Source organism: Acanthochromis polyacanthus, chromosome 3 (assembly GCF_021347895.1).
Source record: "Acanthochromis polyacanthus isolate Apoly-LR-REF ecotype Palm Island chromosome 3, KAUST_Apoly_ChrSc, whole genome shotgun sequence".
Lineage (NCBI taxonomy): Eukaryota > Metazoa > Chordata > Actinopteri > Pomacentridae > Acanthochromis > Acanthochromis polyacanthus.
This window is the reverse complement of record NC_067115.1, coordinates 45646321-45673026: the sequence shown is the minus strand read 5'-3', so window position 1 is coordinate 45673026 and position 26706 is coordinate 45646321. Positions and strand designations below refer to the sequence as shown.

The window sequence follows — 26706 nt, the reverse complement described above, 5'->3', positions numbered from 1 at the left end:
GTCCAGATCGACCCCCACAAAACAAAATGACCCCCCTAGGGTACATATGGGTTCACTGATATAGAACTATTTTAATATAGAGCAATTTTAACTGATGTAGAGCAACTTTAACTAATATAGGGCAACTTCAGCAAACATAGAGCAACTTTAGCTTATATAGAGCAAGTTTAACTGATGTAGAGCAACTCTAATATGAAGCAACTTTAGCTAATATAGAGCAACTTTAATTGATGTTGAACAACTTTAATATAGAGAAATTTTAATATAGAGCAACTTTAACTAATATAAAGCAACTTTAGCTAATATAGAGCAACTTTAGCTTATATAGAGCAAGTTTAACTGATGTAGAGCAACTCTGATATAAAGCAACTTTAGCTAATATAAGGCAACTTTACCTAATATAGAGCAAATTTAATAAGAAGCAACTTTAACTAATATAAAGGAAATTTAATATAGAGAAACTTTAGCTGAAATAGGGCAACTTTATCGAAGACATAGTAACTTTAGCTACTACAGATCATGTTTAAAGTTGCTCTATAGAGCAACTTTAATATAAAGTAAATTTAGCTAATATAGAGCAGCGTTCACTGATGTAGAGCAACTTTAATATAAAGCAATTCTTCCTAATATAGTGCAATTTTAACTAATATAGAACAACTTTAATATAAAGCAACTTTAACTAATATAGGGCAACTTTAACTGATGTACGACAGTGTTCAAAAGTTTGTGGTCACTTAGAAATGTTCTCATTTTTGAAAGAAAAGCAGCTTTTTTTAAAGAAGACAACATAAAATGAATGATAAATCCAGTCTAGACATTGTTAATGTGGTAAATGACTATTCTATCTGTAAACAGCTGATTTTTAATGGAATATCTCCATAGGGGTACAGAGGAACATTTCCAGCAACCACCACTCCTGTGTTCTAATGCTACATTGTGTTAGCTAATGGTGCTGAAAGGCTCATTGATGATTAGAAAACCCTTGTGCAGTTATGTTAGTACAAGGATAAAAGTGGGAGGTTTCATGAAATATGGAATTGAATTGCCTGGATGAGTCCAAACTTTTGAATGGTAGTGCATGTTCTCGTCATTTTTATTCTGGGTATATCATGTAGATTGCTGTTTGAATGCAATATTATCTGCCGTAGTTCGTTCTTTGTTATTGGCAGAACTAAAACTGACACTGAAACAAGTCTGTAAGTTACTTCTGACAGTTTAGTTGGATCAATACAAAGACACAGAGCTGTAAATGGCACGCATGTTTCCAACAGCTATTATAACTCTTGATTTCCATACAGATTTTGTCATTATCCAGAGGACCATTACAACAAATTAAAAGTGTGTCCACAAACTTTAGCTCAAAACTGTCTACATATGAAAACCAGAGCCCAGGAAACCAAACCAAGACAGCCACACAAAAATCAGCAGTGTTTTTATTTCAGCTGGTAGAAAAACAGTCAGCGTAGCATGACTGCATAGAAGCGAGAAACAAGACGAACAGAGTGGACACAAAATAACGGGGAATGAACACTGATACGCAGTAAATGAGTCAGTGGGAGTCAGTGAGCTGGTCTACATCTGTTCTGATACTTTCGTGACATTTCTCCTCCTCCTGCAGGTTTCATCTCATGAAGGCATCAAGTGTTTGCAGCTCACTTTGTCTCAAAGTCAAGGTCAGCATACTTAGATACTTTTAAAAACCTTGTTAAAAAAGGGTGCTGAAAAGGAACAAATTGCAGCTACAAGAAGTCCTGTCATCCAAATCAAAACAGTTCTTTCTTATGGCAGCATTTGACCAGGACATTTTTAAGGAAAGAGCATTATAATATTAAAGTGGGACATTTGGCCTCATGGTGGCGCTGTTGTAAAGGTCAGAACAAAGCTGTTGAGGTATCTCACTATAGAATGACATTTTTAAGATATTGGACAGTGTTTATTCAGTTTTTATTGCTTGTACAGTAAATGAGAATCACTGATTTGAAGTCATTCATGTCTGCAGTACATTTTATATTGCTGGAAAAAAACAAATATTAAGTGTAGATGTGTTTCAAGTCACAAGACAGCAGCTTAAAACATTTCCCAGATTCATCTGTGAGGCCCTGGTGCAGAGCTTGCATTAGGATCATGATTATGAACGTACGATTATTCTGTATTCAAACAACATTAGGAAGAAGGTCACTTCACAGAAAAATGAAAAAAAAATTAACCCCGACATTTGAGCTGTAATTTAATATTTGAGTTATACTTGCCTGCATAAAATTCCAGTGTTTCCCAGAGAAAATCTTCCAAAGTAGCATTTGGGCGACACAGGGACACAAACACTCATAAACCAAAGTTAAAACCATGCGTTAGTGGCAGACCTGCAGAGCAGAACTTTAGCCTCCCCTTCAGGCAGTCAGGATAATCACACAAAGACTACTGTTGATCACTTTCTGGTGAAGACAATAAGGAAACGTTTCTTTTTATTTGAGGCATCAGATATTTTTAATGGACTCTGCCTGGCTTTTCCCACATGTGGTCTATTCTGTTTCTTCCTCCTCAGGTCTGACAAACCAGTTATTGCTCAGTGATGTAAAAAAACTACAGGAGTCACTACCAGCATGACAGCAGTGAAATGTTGTCACAGAAACCAGTTTAGAGAGAGATTTGCCTGGTGTTGATGAGTTTAATCAGCATTGTGTGAACTTGTTAGGTAAGGGCTTGAGTGTTAGAGGCATTCATTAACTTGTAAAAGCCTCGCTCCCAGACTCTAACAGCGCTTTAGAAGGCAGTGTGAGGCAGTAGTCAGCTGTAGAGAAACATTACAGCTGTTAAATTCTGCACTTACAAAACAACATTACTGAAGAGGTAAAAGAATAAATAAGAAAGTGTAAGGCTCAGCCTGTGTCCACGGAAGAACTTCACCTCTTTGAAGGACAAGACTGCCTGAACCATATGTGATACTCAAAATAAAGGCGGGAATCAACCCGATAAACGCACTTAGATTGGCCAAAACTGAGTTATGAAAACTCCCAACCTGCATATTCTTCTGTTGGTTAAGGCTTTAGATACAGAGTCAGAGTGGTTTTCAGTCCAGTGGGCTTTGGAAGATGAGTCTGACGGCACCGGTCTCTCCGCTCAGCGGCTGGATGCAGAATGGACAGGCGGCGTGGAAGGCATGTGTTCCGTGTGGCAGCGGGATCTGGCTCCAGTACGCCGTCGTCTTCTCTGAGCACACGTGACCGCAGGGGACGAAGGCGTGGGTTGGAGGCTCCGCATCCACATAGAAGCCCGCCTCACAGCCGAGCCACAGCGGCACATAGGGGCCCCTCGCCCGGCACATGGGGCACTCCCTCTCCTGACACTCCGCTTCCACCTCTGGCTCCCGCCGCCCTCCCCAGCCGTGGTAGCCGTGCACGTGGCCACAGCGCATGTAGGCCCAGGGCTGCTTTTCATCCAGGGTGTCCTTGCGGCGCAAGCTGGGAAAAGCCAGCGTGTTGAAGCCCACGGGGCACTGTGGCCGACCGGCGTTCAGCTCCTGCCGCAGCGCCTCCAGGTGTTTGACGGTGGGGGTGAGCGCCAGACCCTCAGCCGTCCGCCACAGCAGGGTGGCACCACACAGGTCAATGAGAGAGCCGTCCACCAGCTCGTTGGACTCAGAGTCCACCTGCAGAGACATGAACAAAGAAACACAGGTCAGTCACAGCACATATGCTCATATCACATCGTTCTGTGTAAACACGTCTTTGTTTAAGCTGAGTGCTACATCCTGTTCAGACTCTGTTCCACAAGCTACCGTTCAGTCAACCTCATTAAATGAAAACGTGGCACAGATTCCTGGAGTTTGATATCCATATCCTAACATTAATTTAACAAAGTAGCAGTTTCAAATTAGTTAAATTCATTTCAGCAATAAAAAGAAAACAACAACAAAAGAAAAGGAATAACTTTCTGAAAAAGGAGTGGGAAGAAGTATAAACTTACCTAATCCCACCCCTTCTCCATACACAAATGGTTGTAAATCTATTCTTCCCGCTTCTTCAAAATACTCCCATTTATAAACAATAATAAAAAAAATAATAGTCAGCTGGGATAGACTCCAGCACCCCCGCGACCCTAGTGAGGGTAAAGCGGTGTATAGAGGATGGATGGATGTAATATTAGTGAACCTGATTTATTATAAATATACACTAATATCTCCATCTACATTAATACAAAAGGACAAAGAGAAAAGGACCTAACAATAGCAAAACGCAACAGAAAGAAAAGAACCAACTAATAAAAGTTGTAGCTACTGTCAGCACTGGGAGGGAATTAAATACGCTTGTTCATGTAGAATGGAATGCATGAAAATGTCACATAAACAGTTTTCTTATTCTTCCCAGTGAATGTGTTCATTCTGAGAACACAGAATTTTATGTCCGCAGCTGCCAGTGAGTCATCATGATAATAATAGGCAAAATAACATTAACTACTGATTATTAAAGCTAATGTTAATTACACAGTAGAGAGACTTGATGTCGTCTGCAGTTATATGGAAAAATATGTACATACAGTGGGGGAAATAAGTATTGAACACATCACCAGTTTCCTGAGTAAATATATTTCTAAAGGTGCTATTGACTTGATATTTTTACAAGATGTAGGTAACAATCCATGCAGTTGACACATGCAAAGAAATCAAAACACAAATGGCCATGAATTAAATTATGTGCAATAATATGAAATAACACAGGAAAAAAGTATTGGACGCATATACTGAAATTTATTTAATACTTTGTACAAAAGCCTTTGCTGGTAATAACAGCTTCAAGACGCCTCCTGTATTGACAAACAAGTGTCATGCAATGCTCAGGTGGGATTTTGGCCCATTCTTCCATACAAAAAGTCTTTAGATCCTGAAGGTTCCTGGGGCCTCTCCGATGAACTCTGATCTTTAGTTCTTTCCATAGATTTTCAATTGGGTTCAAGTCAGGTGACTGGCTGGGCCATTCCAGTAGCTTTATTTTCTTTCTTTGAAACCAATTGAAAGTTTCCTTGGCTGTGTGTTTGGGATCATTATCTTGTTGAAATGTCCACCCTCGTTTCATCTTCATCATTCTGACAGATGGCAGCAGATTCTTATCAAGAATATCCCAGTACATTCGCCCATTCATCTTCCCTTCAATTACACTGAGTTTGCCAGTACCATTTGCTGAAAAACAGCCCCATACCATGATGTTCCCACCCCCAAACTTTACAGTAGGTATGGTGTTTTGGGGGTGATAAGCTGTGCCATTTTTCCTCCACACATGGTTAGTATGATTGTGTCCAAACAGCTCAATTTTGGACTCATCTGACCAGATCATATTCTCCCAGTACTTCACCGGCTTGTCCAAATTCTCTGCAGCAAACTTTAAACGAGCTTTAACATGTTTTTTGTTAAGCAATGGTGTTTTGCGTGGTGAGCGTGCATACAGGCCATTGCGGTTGAGTGTATTACTAATAGTTCTTTTAGAAACAAATGTACCTGCCAATTCCAAATCTTTCTTTAGCTCTCCACCAGTGATCCTTGGCTCTTGGACAACTCTTCTTACAATTCTTTTCACTCCTCTGTCAGAAATCTTGCGAGGAGCACCTGGTCGTGGCTTGTTTATGATGAAATGATGATCTTTCCATTTTCTGATAATGGCTCCAACAGTACTCAGAGGGATATTCAGGAGTTTAGAAATCCTTCTATACCCCATTTCCTCACTACGTTTTGCAATAATAAGGTTGTGCATGTCTTGCGAAAGCTCCTTGCTTTTACCCATCATGAGGTGTTTCTTTTGTGAGACCTTGATAATGTGACAGCCTCTTATAGGCCTTCAGTTGGGACTGAACCAGCTGACATGAATTTGCACTGATTGCTTTCCATTTACTGGTTGAGTTTAGCAGGAGTTTTTACATCCCATGCTTGTTATAGAATCCCTTTCTTTCAGGTGTTCAATGCTTTTTTCCTGTGTTATTTCATATTATTGCACATAATTTAATTCATGGCCATTTGTGTTTTGATTTCTTTGCAGGTGTCAACTGCACGGGTTGTTACCTACATCTTGTAAAAATATCAAGTCAATAGCACCTTTAGAAATATATTTACTCAGGAAACTGGTGATATGTTCAATACTTATTTCCCCCATTGTATACTGGCACTGACAATCAGCCAAGATCAGCTACAAAATAAAAATCTAATCAAAAATAAAAAGCCTAAATCTGACATCATGCCTCTTAGTAAGAAGATTTATTGGAATTATTCCTGACAGGCCTCATTGTGTCAAGCTGGTGAGGTTGAATTTCAGCTGAAGTCACACCTCCGGACAGTTTAGAATCACCGTTTAACCTCAGCACGTCTTTGGACTGTGGGAGGAAGCCGAACACCTGGTGAGAACCCACACAGCCACAAGGAGAACATGCAAACTCCACGCAGAATGAGCCCAGCTAAGGATCTTCTAGGTCTGAGGCTGCAATGCTAACCACCAAGTCATCTTTGCTGCCCAAGCATTTAGCTGAAATATAGCAAATAGCTTTAAAAAAAGCATTCAGGGAATAGCAAAAAAATGCATTAATGACACGCTGCTGACCCGATGTTTGGATTAGAAAGTTAAAAATCCAAATATCCGAGGTAATAATCCACTGCAGCACAGAAGCTTTTCCTAATTTGCGTGTGTTTGTGTGTGTGAATGGACGTCACCCACCATCTTGCCTCTCTGCTGAGCTGATCTGGTTTCTCGGAGCGTGAACACATTTCCACACACTGAGATTTCCCTCCACAAACCAGGTTTTGAGTCCTGGCTGAAGCCGTGGCGAGGATGCATCACCAGGACACCGTTTGTGGTCAGTGCATCCATCTGACCGTCCTGCATCCTCCACTTGGCTGCCTTTTCCTGTGAAGAGGTCAGAAATCCACTTTTAACATCTACACACTGAAGAAGAGGTCATCTGTAATCACAGGTGATGAATCGTCACCAGTTAGCGCTTCCTACCCCGAGGAAGATGTTCTTGGAGGAGTCAAAACCCGCGGCGTAGATCCGTGCAGAATAAGGAGGGGTTCTTTGGCAGATGATGCGGCAGGCGAAGCGTGAGATGGTGCTCTGAATGGTCTGACCGTCGGTGGGGCTCTGACCACCAGGCATCGTGTCTGTCACCACAAAGTCAATGGGATTCTCTGTAGAACGGCCAATCTGGAATTGTACACAAACAAACGTGAGAATTCATGTTTCAAAGCGTCGGTGCAACACCTCAGTTATTCTTGGAACACATGTTGTGACATTGTAAGGCCCACTGCTCATCTGTGTTACTCATTTTTTCAAATCTTCAGTTACTGTTGATTCACTTCTTTGCTGTTGGTGCTTTTCCTCTCTGTCCTCTCTCTACCTGTCCAGTGTTTATTATTTGGTCTTGTTCCATGCTCGTCTGGTTCGGTCAGAAGATTTATCCCCATTTCCTCTGGGGCAAATATTGGGGTTTCACTCTAATGCTGTAAAGCCTTGACCAATCTTAATAGGTGTGATGGTGTAAAGTGCCCTGAGATGACTTCCAAGGTTTCCACTAACAGTGATGGACGCTTAGCTGAACACAAGTCTTCTCAGTCTTTTACTGATGGGGCTGAATGTGATGCAACACCACATCTTTGTTGAGTCTTTTGGAGGGTACAAACCTGGAACATGTCTGTGGTGCTGTCATGAGTATACTCCACCACCACCGTCTGCGCCCGAGACAGAGTGTATGATATACTGTGTTGCTCCTTGTTGCTGATAGCCTTTAGAAACAAAAGAGAGACGTTATTAATTTAGTATTTTCTTAATAATGTCATACAATTGGAGTAAGATCAAGATATGACTTCATGTAGTTAAACACTAGTCATTCTAGATGCACGTTCTTATCTGTCCTGGTATCATTTTAGAAACAGAACTCCATAAATGTAATCAAACAGACATAGGATGAATATGGATTGTAGATGCTTCACACAGCCATGTTTACAGTAAAACAGACTACAGCCTCAGTGAGTTGGTGACTTTTACTGGTGTGCAGAGCTCTCACCTTGGCAGCCTGAGGCGTGCAGGACGTGTGGACAGTGCTGGGTTTCACACCGTTGGCCTTGTTTCTGCGACACAGAGCGAAGCGACTTTTCCGCCTCCCCTTGTCCCCGTTGGGCAGAGACCCATTACACCTGAACACAGAAGATGGAAAACGCTCAAATAAAATGACAAGAGCTCCATACAGATTATTTACTGAACTGCAGACTAACACCAGCACAGAAAACATTTACATTATTTATACACAGCACCATGACGATGTCTCTTGCTTATTGCTTCTCTGCAACACCTGCTGTGTCAGTAAATGATGCTGCCTTATTTCCAGTTTCATTACACCTGATCAAGGAGCGGGAAGTTGTCAATCCTGTCTTAGTGGCAGAAAACCTTCATAAAAATATTCATTATTACGATATTACTGAAATAAACTAGAGCTAAACTCCCTGAACCTCAGGCTATGTCTTGGCCTACAGTTAGCAGAATTCGTTATTTTTTGTTACTAAGGAAAGGAAAGTTTATTTGTATAGAACCCTTCATGTCAAAGACAATTCAAAGTGCTTTCAATAAAACATTGAGTGTTACAGTGAGGTATAGAAAATGTTTTTTAAAAAATGCTGTGCAAAATTCATGTATAGGTGCATGAGAAAAGAAATGTTTTTAACCTGGATTTAAAAGTGCCTGCATTGGCAGTTTGTTCCTCTTGTTTCCAGCAGAACAGCCAAATGCTGCTTCTCCATGTTTAGTCCGGACTCTGGCCTGGACTAGATCTAAGAGCCCTGCTGGGTTTGTATTCTCTGAACATATCACAGATGTACTCTGGGCCCAAACCGTTCTGGGATTTGTAAACAATCAGTAGGGTTTTAAAATCTATTCTGTGACTGACTGGAGACCAGTGTAGAGATTTCAGAAGTGGTGTGATGTGTTCAGATGTCTCAGTCCTGGTTAAAACAGCATTCTGGATAAGCTGAAGCTGTTTAGGTTGAGTTTTTTTTTTAATTGGATTTGACTGAGTTATGCTGCTCCTAAACAAACACACACACTTATTGTTCTGCAGGTCACAAGAAAGAAGTGGAGACCACAGCCAACTACTAAATGTTGTGTTTTGTGTTCTAATCAAGTCTTTCTAGACCATTTCTTAGAATGTAAAACCACTAAAAGAACTTTGTGCAGAGCAGCAATCATTTTACAGAAATAATTCATGCTCATTAAGATTTACATACATTCTTTCAAATACACTTTATGGCATTCAAAGTACGACAGACACCTGAATCCTACAAGATGTACACGTCACATTCGTACATACTCTATAAGAATGACAGGAATTTCTTAAAACTTTACGACATTCAGAGTAGGATGACTGCATGAGTCATGGTGTGTTGAACCCTAAAACATGTTGACATTTTCAAACTTGGGAAGGACATTGAATAATTGTAAGTTAAAAACAACTGGTTAAAGTCTCAGTAAAGAGTCACTGGCATCTGTTCCTTCAACAGCTTCATCATTTATTTCTTTATCTTTGACACTGGTCCATCCAGTAGTCAGCTGGGTTTAGGTGACAGACATTTGTTGATATTCAGATAATTCCAACATTGTTTATTCAACACACATGAGACAACATGTAAGCTGCACCGTTCTGTATCTGTTGCTCTGTGCGAGCCTTTGTGCTGAACTTGGCAAAACAAATCCCCAGCCTATCTCTGTAGCGCAGGTAAAAAGACAAACAATGACGTTTCCCCAACATTTCTTTCACAGTTTTCTCTGAACATAGGAAGCTTTGTGGGAGAGAGAAAACGAAAGACCAACAGCGGTCTCAGTCCAGAATCAAAAGCAGGATGCTGTGGTCATGTGGTTTACGTTTATCCACTCAAGCATCAGGACACCAGTTTAATACAACTTTAATCGGAGTACATTTATTTGAAAAACACTGAGACAAATGGTCTAACATTTGAGAAGACAATCCCTATAGCTAAATGTTATGGGACCTTTAATTCAGCTTAGTTCAGCTGGAGGTTATCTTTAGATCCAGACTGCCGCTAGCCGCAGGTCAAGTAAACGTTAGAGTTCAGTCAAGAGTTGAGCCATTCTTTCAGTGGATAATACAAACTTCCTGCATTTCAGATAAAGTAACACCCAGCTCCTTTCTTAGACAAAGTCAGACCACCCCAACTCCACAGTGGCTCCACTGCATGACACATAACACAAACTATACGGCTCTTTAAAATTAAACCTTGTGACCGGTGTAATTACCAGTTCCAGGGCCTTCCAGACTGTTTAGTTCCACATGTGGAGGCTATAATACAAAAGCAAACAAAAGGTCTGAAACCTCGGCAGCCACAACTTTCCTGACGTCCCTCAACCTCCTTGAACCACAGGCTCGCTGTTGTGTCCACAGTGAATGGCCTTCAGTCAGGAAGTCAGCTGCATTCTTGGCTGTGGTCGAGTTTCTCAACACAGTCAAATGGATTTATGCTGACTTCTACAGCACCCGAACAAAAGCCAACAGACAGAATGTAACGCTGTACATAAATATGAGGCAAGACACGCCAAGCTCAATGAAGGGATTTGTTTCTTATTATCTAAATAAACTTAGTTAAAGAGGGTTATTTAGAGAAAGACACAGATTGTCAGGGAGTTTTCAGACCAGCAACAACAGTACGGTAAAACAATGCAGTGGTGTGGTCTTTCTCTGCTTCAATGTGCTTTTGGTAGCAACCTCAATACGTCCAAAATAACCACCGGTTTGACCCTGTAATACATGATTAACACTTTGTAATGTTCATTCAGGAAACGTTCTTCTGCAGTAGCTTGAATTCAGAGATTTAACACAAAGTAACCTATTTTTTACAGAATGAAAAATACTGATTTGTAGAAAAACATGTTTCATGTTTCTCAAACTACTAAAAAAACGGGTGTATTATTCAAAATTCTCAAATATTCAGCCCCGTCACACAATAATTCACAGTCAGATGAGGAAGAACGTAGAACTAATTCACATATTTTTCTTGTTTTTGTGCTAGAATCGTCTGTGGTGGCAGCAGAGTTGCATGTGTGAATGAGGAAGTCAGTATTTCAGTTTATTTTTGGATTTTTCTGTGACCGTTTTTGCAAAACCAGAATTTTTCCTCTGTATCTATTTAGCTGAAATACAACAATGCAATTCCGATTTGTGCAACTTCAGGAATGCAAACGGCAGCAGGAGAAAAACACACAAAAAAAAAAACGTTACATGGAAGCAAAGCACACTGTTTATTGTCCAGTTCTGGGTTACTGTGTGTCTTCTGGGTTTCGCATTGGGACAACATGTGTGCTTTTTACCAGCTGAATGCCAATTACTGGAAACACCTCTGACATTGAGGGCAGTCCTTGGTCACAACTGAAACATTTCACTAGAAAAGCAAAGTGTCTCTGAGTAAATATAGGCAGATTTCAGTTTTTTCTTGAGCAAATCTGAAGTGCCTGTAAAGCAAAAGTTTAACGTAAAAAAGCTAAAGGTATTCTTCATGGTCAGCAGTTATTTAAACGTGTTTGTTTAAGTGTCTAACCCAAGGAAAAGCACCGCTTTGGTCTGGTCCAGTTCAGCACTGATGACATAAAAGCAGTACAGAAAATAAAAGCTCACCAGTGAAGATCTTACCCCAGCACAATGAGCTCTCCATATTTGACCGGTCCTTTGGTGGACGCAGGGGAGGTGGGGATGTTTTCTTGACCCAGCGAAAACATCAGTGCAGCCTTTAAGGGAGGAAGGGAGAGGACTTTCCCACCGGTTGAAATTCCTTTGTCACCGTCAGAGCTTCTCCATCGGTGGACGTACACGACGCATCACCTGCAGACAACATCAGGAGAAGCTAAGCAACTTTTCGTGAGCACTTTTTGATGATTGTGATGACTGAAAAATCGATGACTATGCGCAAAGCAAATCATTTTTCCTCTTAAAAGATTCATACAAACACACACAAAGGCTTCAACACAACACCATTCATCGCTACAATACGCCCACACTGTCTTTGTGCTGGGAGCAACAGAGGCAGACAATAAATGCATTCACTCCAGTACACCGAGTGGGGTTGTTAGGTGTAAAACAGGGGCCGTTTGCATCCATGACGGGGTGACTCACTTAGCAGCACACTCCAACTGATGTTATAATCCTTTGTACAATGACAAACAAACAGGCTGAGCATTCATTCAGAAGCCTGACTCCGATGTCAAAAGGCCGAAAAGGACACGGTGCCATCATAAATCTGCCAGTTACACAACATGTCGTTATGGTGGTTGTTTTAAATGATGGTGACGTTATAGCCAGAAAGAATTTCAAGTGTCATTGCACAAAATCTTCCTTTTTTGGAAGCCAGTAAAAGTCAGTAGAGGCAGTTCAGAAACATATATCATACTCTGTTCTCTATTGTTAAAATTCCTACTATTCTCAGAGTAGATATACCATTTAAACATCCCGTTTAAATAGGCTCTTTATCTCGGTTTACTTAATTCCTGCTTTGGGTATGAAGTATTGCAGGTTGAAAGACCCTTAGTGGGCAGTGGAGCCCCAACACTATGCTAGGAAACATCTACTGTAAAGGACATAATGATATTATTATTAGAATTTAAATACATTCTTCATTCTTCTTACTGATGAAATTCATTAGCTACATCTTTAAGAGTTTCAAATTCAAGTTCATGATACCATAGTGGGAAGTCAACTGGAATTGTCTGTTTTAACATTTTCTCGCTAAGCTGACTCAATACTGGTTGACCTTTTACCTGTTCTTTTCACACCCCTTTGACATTTCTGTAAAGTTCTGCAGCGTGGGATCTTCTAAAACCTTTAAATTTAGCTTTACACAATTAACGTTCAGGTTACATACTTACTTTCAGTGAATACAAGCTCCAAAACACAACAGAACAGACGTAAAGCAGTAAATTTTGGCTTTCATCATCAAACACAATGAATAGCAAAGGTTAATACAGAACTACAGAACTGACTGTGAAGCTGCTATACATGCAGGTTTTCTCTAAAGGCTACAGATAAAATCATGACAGAACCGTGTGACAGGAAACAAAGATGAAGAGCTTCTTATATCAAACAAAACGGTAGAGAAAATATCAAAAGCGGTAGGATGTGGCATGTGGGAGCTAAATGGTGAAGAGATGTGATGATGATAAGGATCATGCTGTGATGTGCTGAGAAACAACGCGGCTAACGACAGTAATGCTGGTTCCTTCAAATCTTCCACTGAAGCTCATGTATCACCCAGAAACTTTCTTCTCGTGTTTTGTGTGTTAAAGTCAGCTCCAGTCAAAATGCTGGATCCAGAAATGTCCCCCTGCATTTATACATCATTTTGGATTATTGTAATTACAAGACTTATCAAGAAAAAAATAAACAAACTCGCTAACTATGAATACACTAAAACTTTTGACAACTTGTATAGCTACTGGCCCGTCCTCCTAACTGGTTTTGAAAACTGATCAATCATTATCACTTGAATGAGACTTCAAAACTACTGGTTTTTGCTGTCCACCTGGAGGCATCCTGCAAAAAATCTGAGCAGAAATGAACCAAAAACATCCCAATAGATAATTGTCCTACAGATCTGGAGTGTCATGTCTTTTAGGAGTCCATATTATGCTTAAAGACAGCATACAAAAGATGGAGATAGACGCTGGGACTGAAAAGTGAAGCCAATTTGGAAGTGCCTTAAACATTAACGCTACGTTCTTTCCCACAGCTAACAGGGAAAGTCCTCTGGTTGCAAAAACAAGTGTTTGAAGGTCTATCACACCCTACTTTTCCCTCAATAAACATTTTCCTGATGAGTATCCCGAACACTAATTTCAGGACTTTCTGAATACAGCATGGCATTCTTTTTGTAACTCATGGTCCCATTTGCAAACTTGTCTCACGGCCTGGATTGGACCCTTTGACGGGACGGTCATGGCCCACGGGCCACCTGTTTGACACCCCTGGGTTAGGGTATGCTTAAGGGTGGGGGTAATTTTGATTGACAGGTTGCTGACATATTACCATGCACAGTGTTCTTGGGTTGTCCAGTCAGACCTGCCATTCACTCGTGAAAACACCTGCATGGCCAAATGTCAAGATGAAGGCTTCAAAACAAAACTCCACCAACCAGTGGGTGATGTCATGGTCTATGGCTGTAACCTCAGATCTCCAAGTATAGGTTGAATCAACTAAAAAAGACCTTTGAGTTTTCCACATTCTATAATGCTCCACTTCAGCACTCATGTTGACTGACACTGACCACCTCCAAAACCAATTTCCTGGGGGAAACCCTGCAGCCATGCTGAAGGTACTGCCCAGGAAATCTGATGGGCTGAGTGGGTGGAAGGCATTTATAGTTACACGTATCATGAAAACAGATGAACCCCTTGACCAGCCTCACCCCTCCATCATGACCAGAGCTTATTTCAGTGAACATGAATACAGCCAGTGAACTGCAGGGTGACAGAGACCCATTCACTGCCTGAAACTGGACACCAGACATAAAGGACGACTTCTAAAGTGACTTCACTCCTCTACAACAACCGCTCTTTGTGCTTCGCTTTCCTCTCGTGACGGCGACGTAGTGGATCCCTCCTCCCCCAGTCTGGCACAGAGGGGAATCACATGCTGCTCTGTTCAAAGCTGATTTTACCTCACACTTCTGACTCTGACCTCAAGCTTTCTTATCATAAAACATCATCAGACTATATGGAGTCACAGCTTGCCACACAGCCTATTCTTGACTACAACTGGTCAACGTAACCATGGTGACAATTCACCCATGACACTGGCATTATTCGATGTTAGTGCCAAATTGCATTTTCACGTTTTATTTCCATAAGCCTCATAAAATATTTATGTCTTTTACATCAATCAGGCATAACATCATGACCCCCCCAGCCTAATATTGTTCTGGTCCCCCTCATGTTGTCAAAAATGCTCTGAACCATTGAACCTGGACCAGAGGATCTCTCAGGGTGTACTATGGGGTCTGGACCAGGGCATTGGCAGTGGATCCTTTGGGTGCTCTGGGTTCTTCGGTGGGACGTTTGGGAATCAAACTTGTTCCACTGCATCCTGTTGATGTTTGATCAGAATGGGATCTAGGAAGTTTGGAGGTCAAATCAACATCTTGGGTGACTGTTATGTTCCTAAAGATGCTCCTGATTGGTTGATGTTTTTGCAGTGTGGCGGGGTGCATTTTGCTGCAGGGGTAGGCCAGTGACGTATGGGATTGTCTCTTGCATGAGGGAGTGTGTTTGTTCTGGCACAATGTTTGTTTGGATGTCTAAGTTTCACCAACATGGATGGCAAAATCCAAGGTTTCCCAGTAGAACACCACATAGAACCAATATGATCGATGTTGTTCACTTGTTGTGGCTGATTGATGCATGTGCACATCTACTTAATAACTGGTTTACAGGTTTTGGATTGTAATACTCTTTTCTTTCTTATGTTAGTGATGTACTTTTTTTTTTTTAACTTTTATTGAACAATTATTAGAACCATTCCTTGACAATTAGTCACACACTCACAAAAACAAAATCACTTTTGTTCTTATTACAGACAGTAAGAAAAGTGATGTACTTTTAATCTAAGTAAAGTAATGTTGACTCTAGAAGCATAATCTGACTGAAGATAGTTAGACATTGACTGTGGTCTGCACCAAAGGAACTACTTTCTTCTTCTTTAGTCCGGTTTCCTTTTTCATTCAGACTATGCAGTGCGACTGAGGAAACATCAGCTTACAACAGTAAATGTACCAGCACACTTGGCTGCACAGACTCTGTCAATAATTGAATTCTATCCTCTTGAACATAGGTTATGATGTAAAAGGTGTAAATAAATGGAAGAATCGATAAAAGGTTTGGTTTAGGACAGGGACAGCTAATGGTGGTGGATTCCATCTTCTGAATTATTTAGCCACAGAGGCAGTCAACATTACAGCAAGTCATCACCTGAGGCCTGATTCAAAGAGATAAGTGGGTTAGCCAGCTTTCTTTGGCCTTAATTCAGGTTTTCCAATCTCACAAATCATTCTTTCTTTTAACCATTGCAGATTGGCTTGGGCAGCAATGTATGCATTAGTAACAGATGCCTCACCAAGAGCAGTAAGAAAACTTGACCATAGTCGCCTCCATCAAGCCATTAGATCTCCCCTGGTGGATGCTTTGGAAGGTGGGAACTTGGGAAGGTGGAAAGATGGACTTGAAGTTGAGTCGGGGTGTGTCCAGAGGCTGGTGCAGGGCTCTGCCCAGATGTTAGCTGGTCCAGGAAAGCCTCTATGAACCTTTAAAGGCACTCTCACACTGTGCGATTTTAACAATCTCATAAGTTCACGGCTTACTACGCTGTACGATATGAATCTAATGATCTTTGGGTATGACGTGAAGTTTGCTCTGTACAGATTGCACCATGGAAACGCAGCTGAATCTCAGCCTACGACGTATGTGAGTCGACATGAATGCATAAGAATAAAATGTCATAAGTGTGCGCCGTCCATCCATGAAAACAACTGAAGCATAAACTGAGCTCCTACAATCACAGGGAAACTAGCCAAACATGAACCCTCTACTAGGCTGTCTTCTCTGTTTAAATCCAGCATACTTGTTTTGATGCGTTTCATCGCCACAAATCATCTATCTGGGTTTATCTCCAGTGTCTAACTGATCAGTACGTCATTTCATCCTGCATTTCTATTGGTTAGTTAGCTGGTGTAGGTCCAGCAGCAGTCAGACTGTGAGATGATCACCCAGAATTTCTGACAATCAGAATTTTAAGGCAGCTTGTCTTTGGTCATCATGACAACGGCCGTCCTTGAACCTGTCTCACAGTGAGACGTAAAACCACTAATTTAGAGCCAAGACCAAAGATATCAACACGATTCTCTCACCATTGTTATAGTTCATCTGGGACGGCCGAAAATCGCACAATGTGTAGTGGCCTGAACTCAGCATAGTCAGGTACCTTCACCCTGGTCGTTCTCCATGGTCTCTAGGTTTCATTTGTTTGTTTTATTTATTGTACATCAAGATGAGATCATTCTCTCTCTTCTAAAAACATTACTATGCTTATGGGGATGCTCTGTTGGTTTGCGGTTCGGAAACTTTCTTTTGAATCTCATTAAGCGGTGTTGAGGTTCACATGCCTATGTGAAACAATACATATAATTGTAACTTAATTCTGAAATGCTATATTATGGCATCATTTTACTTTAAACAGGGTTGCAAGCATGCTCCCAGATTGTTGAAACCAAAGTTTTGTGTGTCCACTTGAAAGGTTTACCTGTAATCAAAACCATGACTACTTTCTTTCCAGGTCAATTTTCAACCTCACCAATCCAACCACGTAGGATTAATTATGTAAAAAAGATCAATTAAATCATGCTGTTTCATGCCCCTTTTAAAATTCAGAGAGGTCCAAATTCATTTCAGGACAGCTTAGATTGGATTTCAGGACAGTTCTTAAGATCCGTGGGTGGAACCAGCTTTCTACAACTTTAGCTTTTTTTTCCTGATTTCTGATTATGTCACATGTAATTCAAAACTCCATACTCTCACACTTGAAACAGGATTGAAAACCCAAAGCTAGCTGATCAAACTGATAACAAATGCTTTGATAGCGGGTATCAAAATGACTAACGTTAGGCTCAGAGAAGCCAAGAAACCACAGAGAGGCTGCCTAAGCTGAAACTCACAGGGCCCCACCTAGCTCTTATCAGCTTCTTTCAGACTCTTTGTTTTGAGATCAACTCTGCATTGCATTTACTCAGCATCCTGTTAGCAGGCCCAGTCCTCTACTGTTGGTCTCTGAGCTTCCTTGGCCAGTTTAAGTATACGTTTGGTGTCTGTCAGTGGATCACTGTAGAGTATCTTAGCCACAGATGTGTCCAGATGTTCTGGATGGTAAAACCGCTGCTCAGCTGGACAGTCAATCACAATGATGCCAACTTTGTAAAGTGTCCCACTAAAACAAAAGTAAGAAATCTTAGAGGACAGATCATCACGATTTGCACATTCCCACACAGTCTGCTAGATGTACAATCAGCCAAAATTATTAAAATCACCTATGAAGGTCTACCATGGGCACACAGAGGCTGACATAATAATTACAACTTTCTGGTGTAGGCCAGGACCTGAACATGATTATCTTCTGCTGTTCCTGCATTCAACTCCATTAAACCTCTAGAAAAGTTATTCTCAAAAGAGCTGCATCAATTAACAGACTATCAGGGTGTTAAAAAGCATGCTGATGGTTTATTGGTGTATAAAGCCCACAGTACGTTCTTTTAGGTGTCCTGCTGAAGAAGTTTGTTATTTTTCTACAGGACTAGCTAACAATCCTCCAGCCTGCCCAAACCAGACCACACCAGCTCACGGAAACAGGGCTCCACCACCCAGAGGTGATCTCACATCAGCACTGAAGAGGAAATACCTCCCAGACCACACACACTGACACAAAACTAACACAGGTCTCCATGGTAACAGATAAGAGACAAAGACACTGCAAAATGTCAGTGAGCAGCGTCCAGCTAAGACTACGGCAGAGGGAGCGTGTTTGTGTGCGTTCTGCTTACATCAGTGTTAATTTCATCAATGAAAACTGTCCTGAAGCTCCTTCACTGGAGGCCTACACGCTTAAAATTCAGTTAAGAGCAGATTAAGCTATTACAGCACCTTTCAAACAATTTAACCGGATTATTTCACGTGTCAACATTAGAATTAGGACACAGAATCCGATTTAAAAAGACGGATTAGACATCAGTCTTTGTATTGAAGAAAAGCTGGAAGATCTGACTAAAGATTAGCATCATAATAAGAGGATCATAATCAAGTTAAAAAGAAATGTCACATTTTGCCTTTTTTACGTAAACAGTCATTTGGACAAGAGCCAAATAAAATGATAGAAGAAATGATATATATATATATATATATATATATATATATCGGGCTTTGTAAAAGTTCTGTTACACGGTTTCGTGATCTTTAGAGACGTTTACATGTCGGAGTGAAAAATTCCATTAAATAAACTGAAAGTTCTACCTTATAGGCAGGTGTCCTTAATACAATTTTTTTTCTCCGGTGAAGTTGTATCAAGATGGAAGTCAAAACAGTTGATATACACACGTGGACAAAATTGTTGGTACCCCTCAGTTAAAGAAGGAAAAACCCACAATTCTCACTGAAATCACTTGAAACTCACAAAAGTAACAATAAATAAAAAATTATTGAAAATTAAATAATCAAAATCAGCCATCACTTTTGAATTGTTGATTAACATAATTATTTAAAAAAACAAACTAATGAAATAGGGCTGGACAAAAATGATGGTACCCATAACTTAATATTTTGTTGCACAACCTTTTGAGGCAATCACTGCAATTAAACGATTTCTGTGTTTGTCAATGAGCGTTCTGCAGCTGTCAACAGGTATTTTGGCCCACTCCTCATGAGCAAACAGCTCCAGTTGTCTCAGGTTTGATGGGTGTCTTCTCCAAATGGCATGTTTCAGCTCCTTCCACATATGTTCAATGGGATTCAGATCTGGGCTCATAGAAGGCCACTTTAGAATAGTCCAACGCTTTTCTCTCAGCCATTCTTGGGTGTTTTTGGCTGTGTGTTTTGGATGGTTGTCCTGTTGGAAGACCCATGACCTGCGACTGAGACCAAGCTTTCTGACACTAGGCAGCACATTTCTCTCCAGAATGCCTTGATAGTCTTCAGATTTCATCGTACCTTGCACACTTTCAAGACACCCTGTGCCAGATGCAGCAAAGCAGCCCCAAAACATTACTGAGCCTCCTCCATGTTTCACCGTAGGGACAGTGTTCTTTTCTTCGTATGCTTGCTTTTTGAGTCTATGAACATAGAGTTGATGTGCCTTACCAAAAAGCTCCAGTTTGGTCTCATCTGTCCAAAGGACATTCTCCCAGAAGCTTTGTGGCTTGTCAACATGCATTTTTGCAAATTCCAGTCTGGCTTTTTTATGAGTTTTTTTCAGCAGTGGTGTCCTCCTTGGTCGTCTCCCATGAAGTCCACTTTGGCTCAAACAACGACGAATGGTGCGATCTGACACTGATGTACCTTGGCCTTGGAGTTCACCTTTAATTTCTTTGGAGGTTGCTCTGGGCTCTTTGGATACAATTCCAACGATCCGTCTCTTCAATTTGTCATCAATTTTCCTCTTGCGGCCACGTCCAGGGAGGTTGGCTACTGTCCCGTGGGTCTTGAACTTCTGAATAATATGAGCCACTGTTGTCACAGGAACTTCAAGCTGTTTAGAGATGGTCTTATAGCCTTTACCTTTAAGATGTTTGTCTATCATTTTTTTTCGGATGTCCTGGGACAATTCTCTCCTTCGCTTTCTGTTGTCCATGTTCAGTGTGGTACACACCTTTTCACCAAACAGCAGGGTGACTACTTGTCTCCCTTTAAATAGGCAGACTGACTGATTATGAGTTTGGAAACACCTGTGATGTCAATTAAATGACACACCTGAGTTAATCATGTCACTCTGGTCAAATAGTTTTCAATCTTTTATAGAGGTACCATCATTTTTGTCCAGGCCTGTTTCATTAGTTTGTTTTTTAAATAATTATGTTAATCAACAATTCAAAAGTAATTACTGTTTTTGATTATTTAATTTTCAATAAATTTTTATTTATTGTTACTTTTGTGAGTTTCAAGTGATTTCAGTGAGAATTGTGGGTTTTTCCTTCTTTAACTGAGGGGTACCAACAATTTTGTCCACGTGTGTATCTGCTCTCCTTCGTGCTGAACATCAGCCGGATGACCATCCAGAGAGTCACGGAGAGGCGAAAGAATGGTGAAGATCTTTCAGGTCTTCACCATTCTTGATAGATCACTGAAAGATCTTCACCATTCTTGAGCCTCTTCGCGACTCTGTGGACGGTCATCCGGCTGATGTTCAGCTGCTTGGCTCTGTCAGACTTGTTGTGGCCAGCATGAAGGAGAGCAGATATCTCAACTCTTTTGACTTCCATCTTGATACAACTTCACCGGAGAAAAAAATTTGTATTAAGGACACCTGCCTATAAGGTAGAACTTTCAGTTTATTTAATGGAATTTTTCACTCCGACATGTAAACGTCTCTAAAGATCATGAAACCGTGTAACAGAACTTTTGCAAAGCCCGGTATATCATGGTAGAGACTGTGATTTGGTAGAATTGGAGTCTCTACCAGTAGAGATTGCAGTCTCTACTGGTAGAGACTCCAATTCTACCAAATCACAGTCTCTACCATGATATATATCTATCTATATATATATACACACATTTTGCTATTTGTTTTGGTTCATATATATACATATATGAAAATATACATAAAAATGAGCAAAAAATAAAATAAAACAAAAAAGAACTAACACACACACACACACACACACACACACACACACACACACACACACACACACACACACACACACACACACACACACTATAAATATTTGCTTGTTTGTTTTGTGAATGTGTTTTTTTTCTTATTTGTTGAGGGGGTTAAAATATCTTGATTTGTTAGACCAAACTGCAACTTCCAGGGAATATTTCATTTTAGCAACCAAAATGAAATATTCTGCATGAGTTTTTTTGAGCGTGTGTGTGTGTGTGTGTACATTTGTCATACTGTGACATATTTCACACTCATAATCAGGGTTTCTCTTTAGAAATTGTTTAGCTGAGGTGTGAAGTGACTCAGATTCAGTTGTATCTCATCTTCTAAATGTGTTCTCGGTAAAACAACCATTTCCACGTTAAATAACTGCAGAAACCCAGGCATTAATATTGTCCTATTGATTTCCCCTGCCTTTGACTCTCAGATATCTGACAGCTGTAACTGTGACCGTCACTTCAGCTCTGCTTTTGTCCACCCAGGCTGAACTTTCTCCGGGTTTCAGGTCAACCTTTGCGTGTGGAGAGGGGCTGACACGTCTATAGGGGTTCTAATATGAGAGGACAGTTGGACAAAACGGGCAAAGTTTCGCATTTTAAACGGGGAACAAAAGCAGCGTCTGCCTGGACAGATGCTCTGGTGGGATGGTGCATGCTAATCAGTTTGTGTGGCCGGAACAAAGGAGGCCAGCTGGGCTACATGGACCGGACAGACCAGCGAGTCAAACACAGAGAGGAGATCTGCTCAGGACAGCACGGGAAGTACAATAAACAATTATGCTGGGTAAAACCAAATAAATAGAATTCTGAGTATCATACATTCAAGAAGTTAGATGTGTTTAAAACAATATGAAGTATATATACATGTTACAGTTTAAGTGTTTGGAGCACTATTTACATTCCTGTAAGGGGAATAGAATAGAATATCTTTTATTAGCCCCACAAGGTGAAATTTGAGGCATCCACACTACGTAACCATATACAGAGGTGGAAAAAGCTCTCAGACACCCCATATATTGTCAAATATTACATTAAGAATCACTCTTAGGTCTTCAAGTGTAATTTCTTTTAGTCCAGTCACTGCCAAAATACTAAACAAATCCTTAAAAAGCCATTAAAAAACCTAAAATTGATTGATTCCATAAAAATAAGAAGTTTTGAGTATTTATTCATTTTGGTAGAATTTAGTTTTGTTAATTTTTCTTGTAAGCAATAAACAAAAACATATTTTCTGTATTTGTTTGCGTCTGTCTAATGCAGGGACACCTTTTGAAACACAAAAAAGATTTTTTTCCACAAATATTTCATGATAATATTTAAGACTGCGTAAAATGTGAAAACTTTTTCCACCACTGTAAATAAAAACAGAAGAACACAAGAACAGTAAGGACACTTACATGAATGCAGCTGGGGTTAAAGGAAATACTGAACTTTAAGAGTTTTGAATTAGGAAAGTGTACCTTAAGTATTAAACCTAAAAACATTCTGAGAATACACAGTGCTGCTGGTAGGATTCACCATAAAACCGATAAAAGGAGGAAAAACCAGTTTACACTCATCGCCAAGTAACACGGACAAGCTCTGAAATTAAACCCAATGACATTAATTGTAACGCTTCTGAGAGGAAAACCAAACGTGTTTAGCTGTTTACATGCAGTACGAACTGTGAGGAACAGTTTAACGTCGGAAACACGAAGGAGGAAAAACTAGTAAAACAACAAACTCACCACAGTTTCTGCTCGTCCTGAAGCACTTCCATAGTCCGAAGGTCTTTGTTTCCGTAAGTGACGCTGTTAAACGTCTCTGACCACAAAAATGCGGTAGCTGGGTGAGTGTGTGCCAGCAGCTCAACGAGTTTTTATCAGCAGAAGACTGAACAAACCAAACTCAGCCCGAGTTCTTCTGTGCCACTGACCCAATCCATCCTCTGAGAGAGGCGCCTTTCAAAATAAAAGCACCACGGTCAGGACAATAAGCGACATTATTTCAAGATCTTTTGGTTTTTCCACTTAAAAATCAATCAGATCAGAAAAACTTAATATTTAATTATCCTAAGTACAAAAACACTGGTTCAATAAATAAATGAGGGACTCTTGAAGTCCACAGGATATATCTCGCACACATTTTCATTAAGAGTAAAAAAAAGTAGTTTTTTGTTTATTATCATCACGTCTTTACAAATTACATAATTATTTATTTTGGAAACAATCATTTATTAATAAAAAATGACTTGATATCACTAAAATGTCAACTATGTTATAAAAAGTCGTGCAATTATATATTGACCGATCCAGAATGACTTGAAAATTATCCATAAATCTGGAAAATTAGTCCAGAATGACATGAAATTTGTCCTAAATGACTCGAAAATTGTCCCAAACATGCAAAAAATGATCCAAAATGACGAGAAAAGATCCAAACTGACACAAACTTGCTGAAAACGACAAGGGAATTGCCCAAAATGACTCAAAAATTGTCCTGGTCAATATATAATTGAGGGACTTCTGAAGTCCATAGGATATATCTTGAATACATTTTTATTAAAAGTAAAGAAAAAACTACTGTCTTTATGTTCATTATGATCATGTCTTTACAGATTCCATAATTATTTATTGTGGAAACAATCACTTATTAATTAAAAAAAATGACTGGACATCACTAAAATGTCAACGAAGTAACCATCTGAATTTAATAACAGCCACCTTCAAATTAGCTAAACAATACTAAAATGAGCTTATTCAAAAAACATTTTGATTCTGTTCTTTTTATTAAGTTAAGATGGCTGAAAACGTGTCCAAAATGACTCGAAAATTTGTCAAAATGATTTTAAAATGATTTATAATTACAGAAAATTTGTCCAGAATGACATGACTTTTGTCCTAAATCGCTTGAAAATTATTCCAAGGACAAAAAAATGATCTAAAATGACAAGTAATGATCCAAGCTGACAATTGAAAATGCCTCGAAAATTGTCTAAATGATGCGGAGAAAAACAATGTCACCTCACTCTGTTATATTTGGGAGGTGCTGTTCTTTTACCTCGTTTGAGAAAACCAGGTAAAATTACGGAGATTTTTTATTTTGAAAGATCACAAACAGCACTTCCTCTCTCGCTCTCGCTCTCTCCCTCTCTCTCGCTCTCTCTCTCTCTCTCTCGCTCCCTCTCTTGCTCTCGCTCTCGCTCCCTCTCTCGCTCTCTCTCTCTCTCGCTCTCTCTCCCTCTCTCTCGCTCTCTCTCCCTCTCTCTCTCTCTCTCGCTCTCTCGCTCTCCCTCTCTCTCTCTCTCTCCCTCTCTCGCTCTCGCTCTCTCTCTCTCTCTCTCGCTCTCTCTCTCTCTCTCTCTCGCTCTCTCTCTCTCTCTCTCTCGCTCTCTCTCTCTCTCTCTCTCTCTCTCTCTCTCTCTCTCTCACTTTAACAACCAGCTGTGGCTTTTTGTTTCTGAGTCTTGTAAATTACTGGTATGTTTTAATTCACAGGGGACAGATGTGTTTGGAGTCTCATTAGATTACATTCAAATTAATTATATGTTTTCTTAGCCCGTCTGGTAAATGGCACCTGAGCCTTCTGCTTATCCAAATGACTTTCAGTTGCAATTTTTTTGGTCCTGATTGTTACCAAAGACAATCTGCATCACCAGCTGGACAAATCAAGAGTGTAGAAGCCCTTAAACTCACTAACTGTGTGCCTGATACTAAATTTGTTTGAAAATTTGTTTATTGACAACTAAAACGAAGCATCAGGCCACATGCTAAAGTGATATTATAAGTGTTTATCTCTACAGGCAAAATATTTTTACATTATTAGATGCCATAGGATGAACTTAGTGCAGAATATGGGGAAATAAATGCTCTCTAAGTGCGTAGTATTGAAACATGCAGGTAGTGGCTTCAGGAGGCCTAACCACAAAAATAATCAGAATTAAAAGAATCCCGTTGAGCTTCACAGATTCCCACGCCAAAGCTACAGCATCAAACATGCAGAGCAGGACTAACCAGCTCTGAACTAATCTGAGCTCTGGGACATGAGTCGAGCTCTTCACACTGATCCATGATGTCACTTTGTGAATCTATTTAATGTGAATTACTTGTCAGATTTGAAGAAAAGAAGTCTAGTGTTGCATAATGTGCACTGTTTGATGAGCAATATTAAACCAAACACCAAAACAAACACTAAAAACCTACAGTACAGAGCATCAAACAATAGCAGCAGTACATTTTTACATTCGGTGTTTAATCGGCACAGAACCAACCTCTGATTTAACCATCCACCCTGAGCAGCTCTGTGTCTTCAGTTTGATGACAGAAGCTAATGTTCTTCCAATAATTTTGAGAGGACTCTGACACTGATCCTAACAGAGACCTGTGCCATTTAAAAACTACTCTAAGGATACTTTCACATAGTCTGTGACATTATTGTTTCATTTTTCATCCATTACCATGACTTTCTTCCCTGTTATTCTACTTTTCTGTCTTTTTTCAAAGCACATTAGGAACAAAAACACCTACAATAAGTAGATCAGAGGTTTTGATCTTTCATATGAGGATCTCCACAAAAGGCCAGAAGGTAAATCTTAGGGATCACAAGACGTCTAACAGGAGTTGTTACTACACTATGCAAAGTTAAACTGGTTTTATTATCTTACTCATTAAGCAATCTTGGACCCAGTTTGTAAAGAAGGCAAAATCTAGTTTGAACACTTTGAAACTTCAGCTTTAATGAGAGTTAGAAGCGTTTGCAGATAGACTTTAAACAGGAGCAGATGCTACCACAAGTGCATGGTACACAAGTACTCTAACGCCAGGACCAGATATCAGTACTGGAAAAGTTAAACAGAAGAGAAATATGTCATCACTTGTTATAAACTGGCTAACTATGAGTATATTATAACTGTGTCTGACAAAGGTCAAGCACTAAAATGCTTGTGAGTTGGGCAGCATGCAGGAGTCTGTTTGAACCTCTTGGATGCCTTCGTCCTTCTTCCATGTACCAGCTTCATGAATTACATGTCCGAAGAGCTTCTCTCTTCAGCACTCTATTTTCTTCCATACAGAAAACATCATCCTGAAGTTCCATCATGACATTCTTCCAAAGAATGTCCCCAGATGAAGAGAAAGAGAACCCCAGATGAAAAGCTTGGAGCTACCTTTCCATCACAGTCTTCACTCATACATATAAAGAAAGACTAAACTCAATATCAAGTTGAAACAGTATGTGACACTGAAGACTACCAGAGAAAAGAGGTGTACCACTGGTAGTTTAAAGAACAACC

The 26706-nt window shown here is 40.1% G+C and overlaps 1 protein-coding gene across 1 annotated transcript; it reads right to left on the bottom strand.

The window, feature by feature from the left end:
- Positions 1-1415: 1415 nt before the first annotated feature.
- Positions 1416-23344, bottom strand: LOC110961856 (E3 ubiquitin-protein ligase pellino homolog 1-like). The gene is made up of 7 exons (XM_051946513.1): positions 23165-23344; positions 11665-11853; positions 8038-8167; positions 7655-7756; positions 6981-7178; positions 6693-6881; positions 1416-3646 (listed from the first exon to the last, which is right to left on the bottom strand). The coding sequence occupies exons 2-7, from the start codon at positions 11748-11750 to the stop codon at positions 3068-3070; spliced, it is 1284 nt and encodes a 427-aa protein (XP_051802473.1). The 5' UTR covers positions 11751-11853; positions 23165-23344; the 3' UTR covers positions 1416-3067.
- Positions 23345-26706: the final 3362 nt, after the last annotated feature.

Coding starts and splice junctions, on each gene's coding strand:
- LOC110961856 (XM_051946513.1), bottom strand. CDS start 11,750: ATGTTTTCGCTGGGTCAAGAAAACATCCCCACCTCCCCTGCGTCCACC. Junction 8,168..11,664: donor GGAGAGCTCATTGTGCTGGG/GTAAGATCTTCA, acceptor TTCTGTGTTCAG/GTGTAATGGGTCTCTGCCCA. Junction 6,882..6,980: donor CCAAGAACATCTTCCTCGGG/GTAGGAAGCGCT, acceptor ACCTCTTCACAG/GAAAAGGCAGCCAAGTGGAG.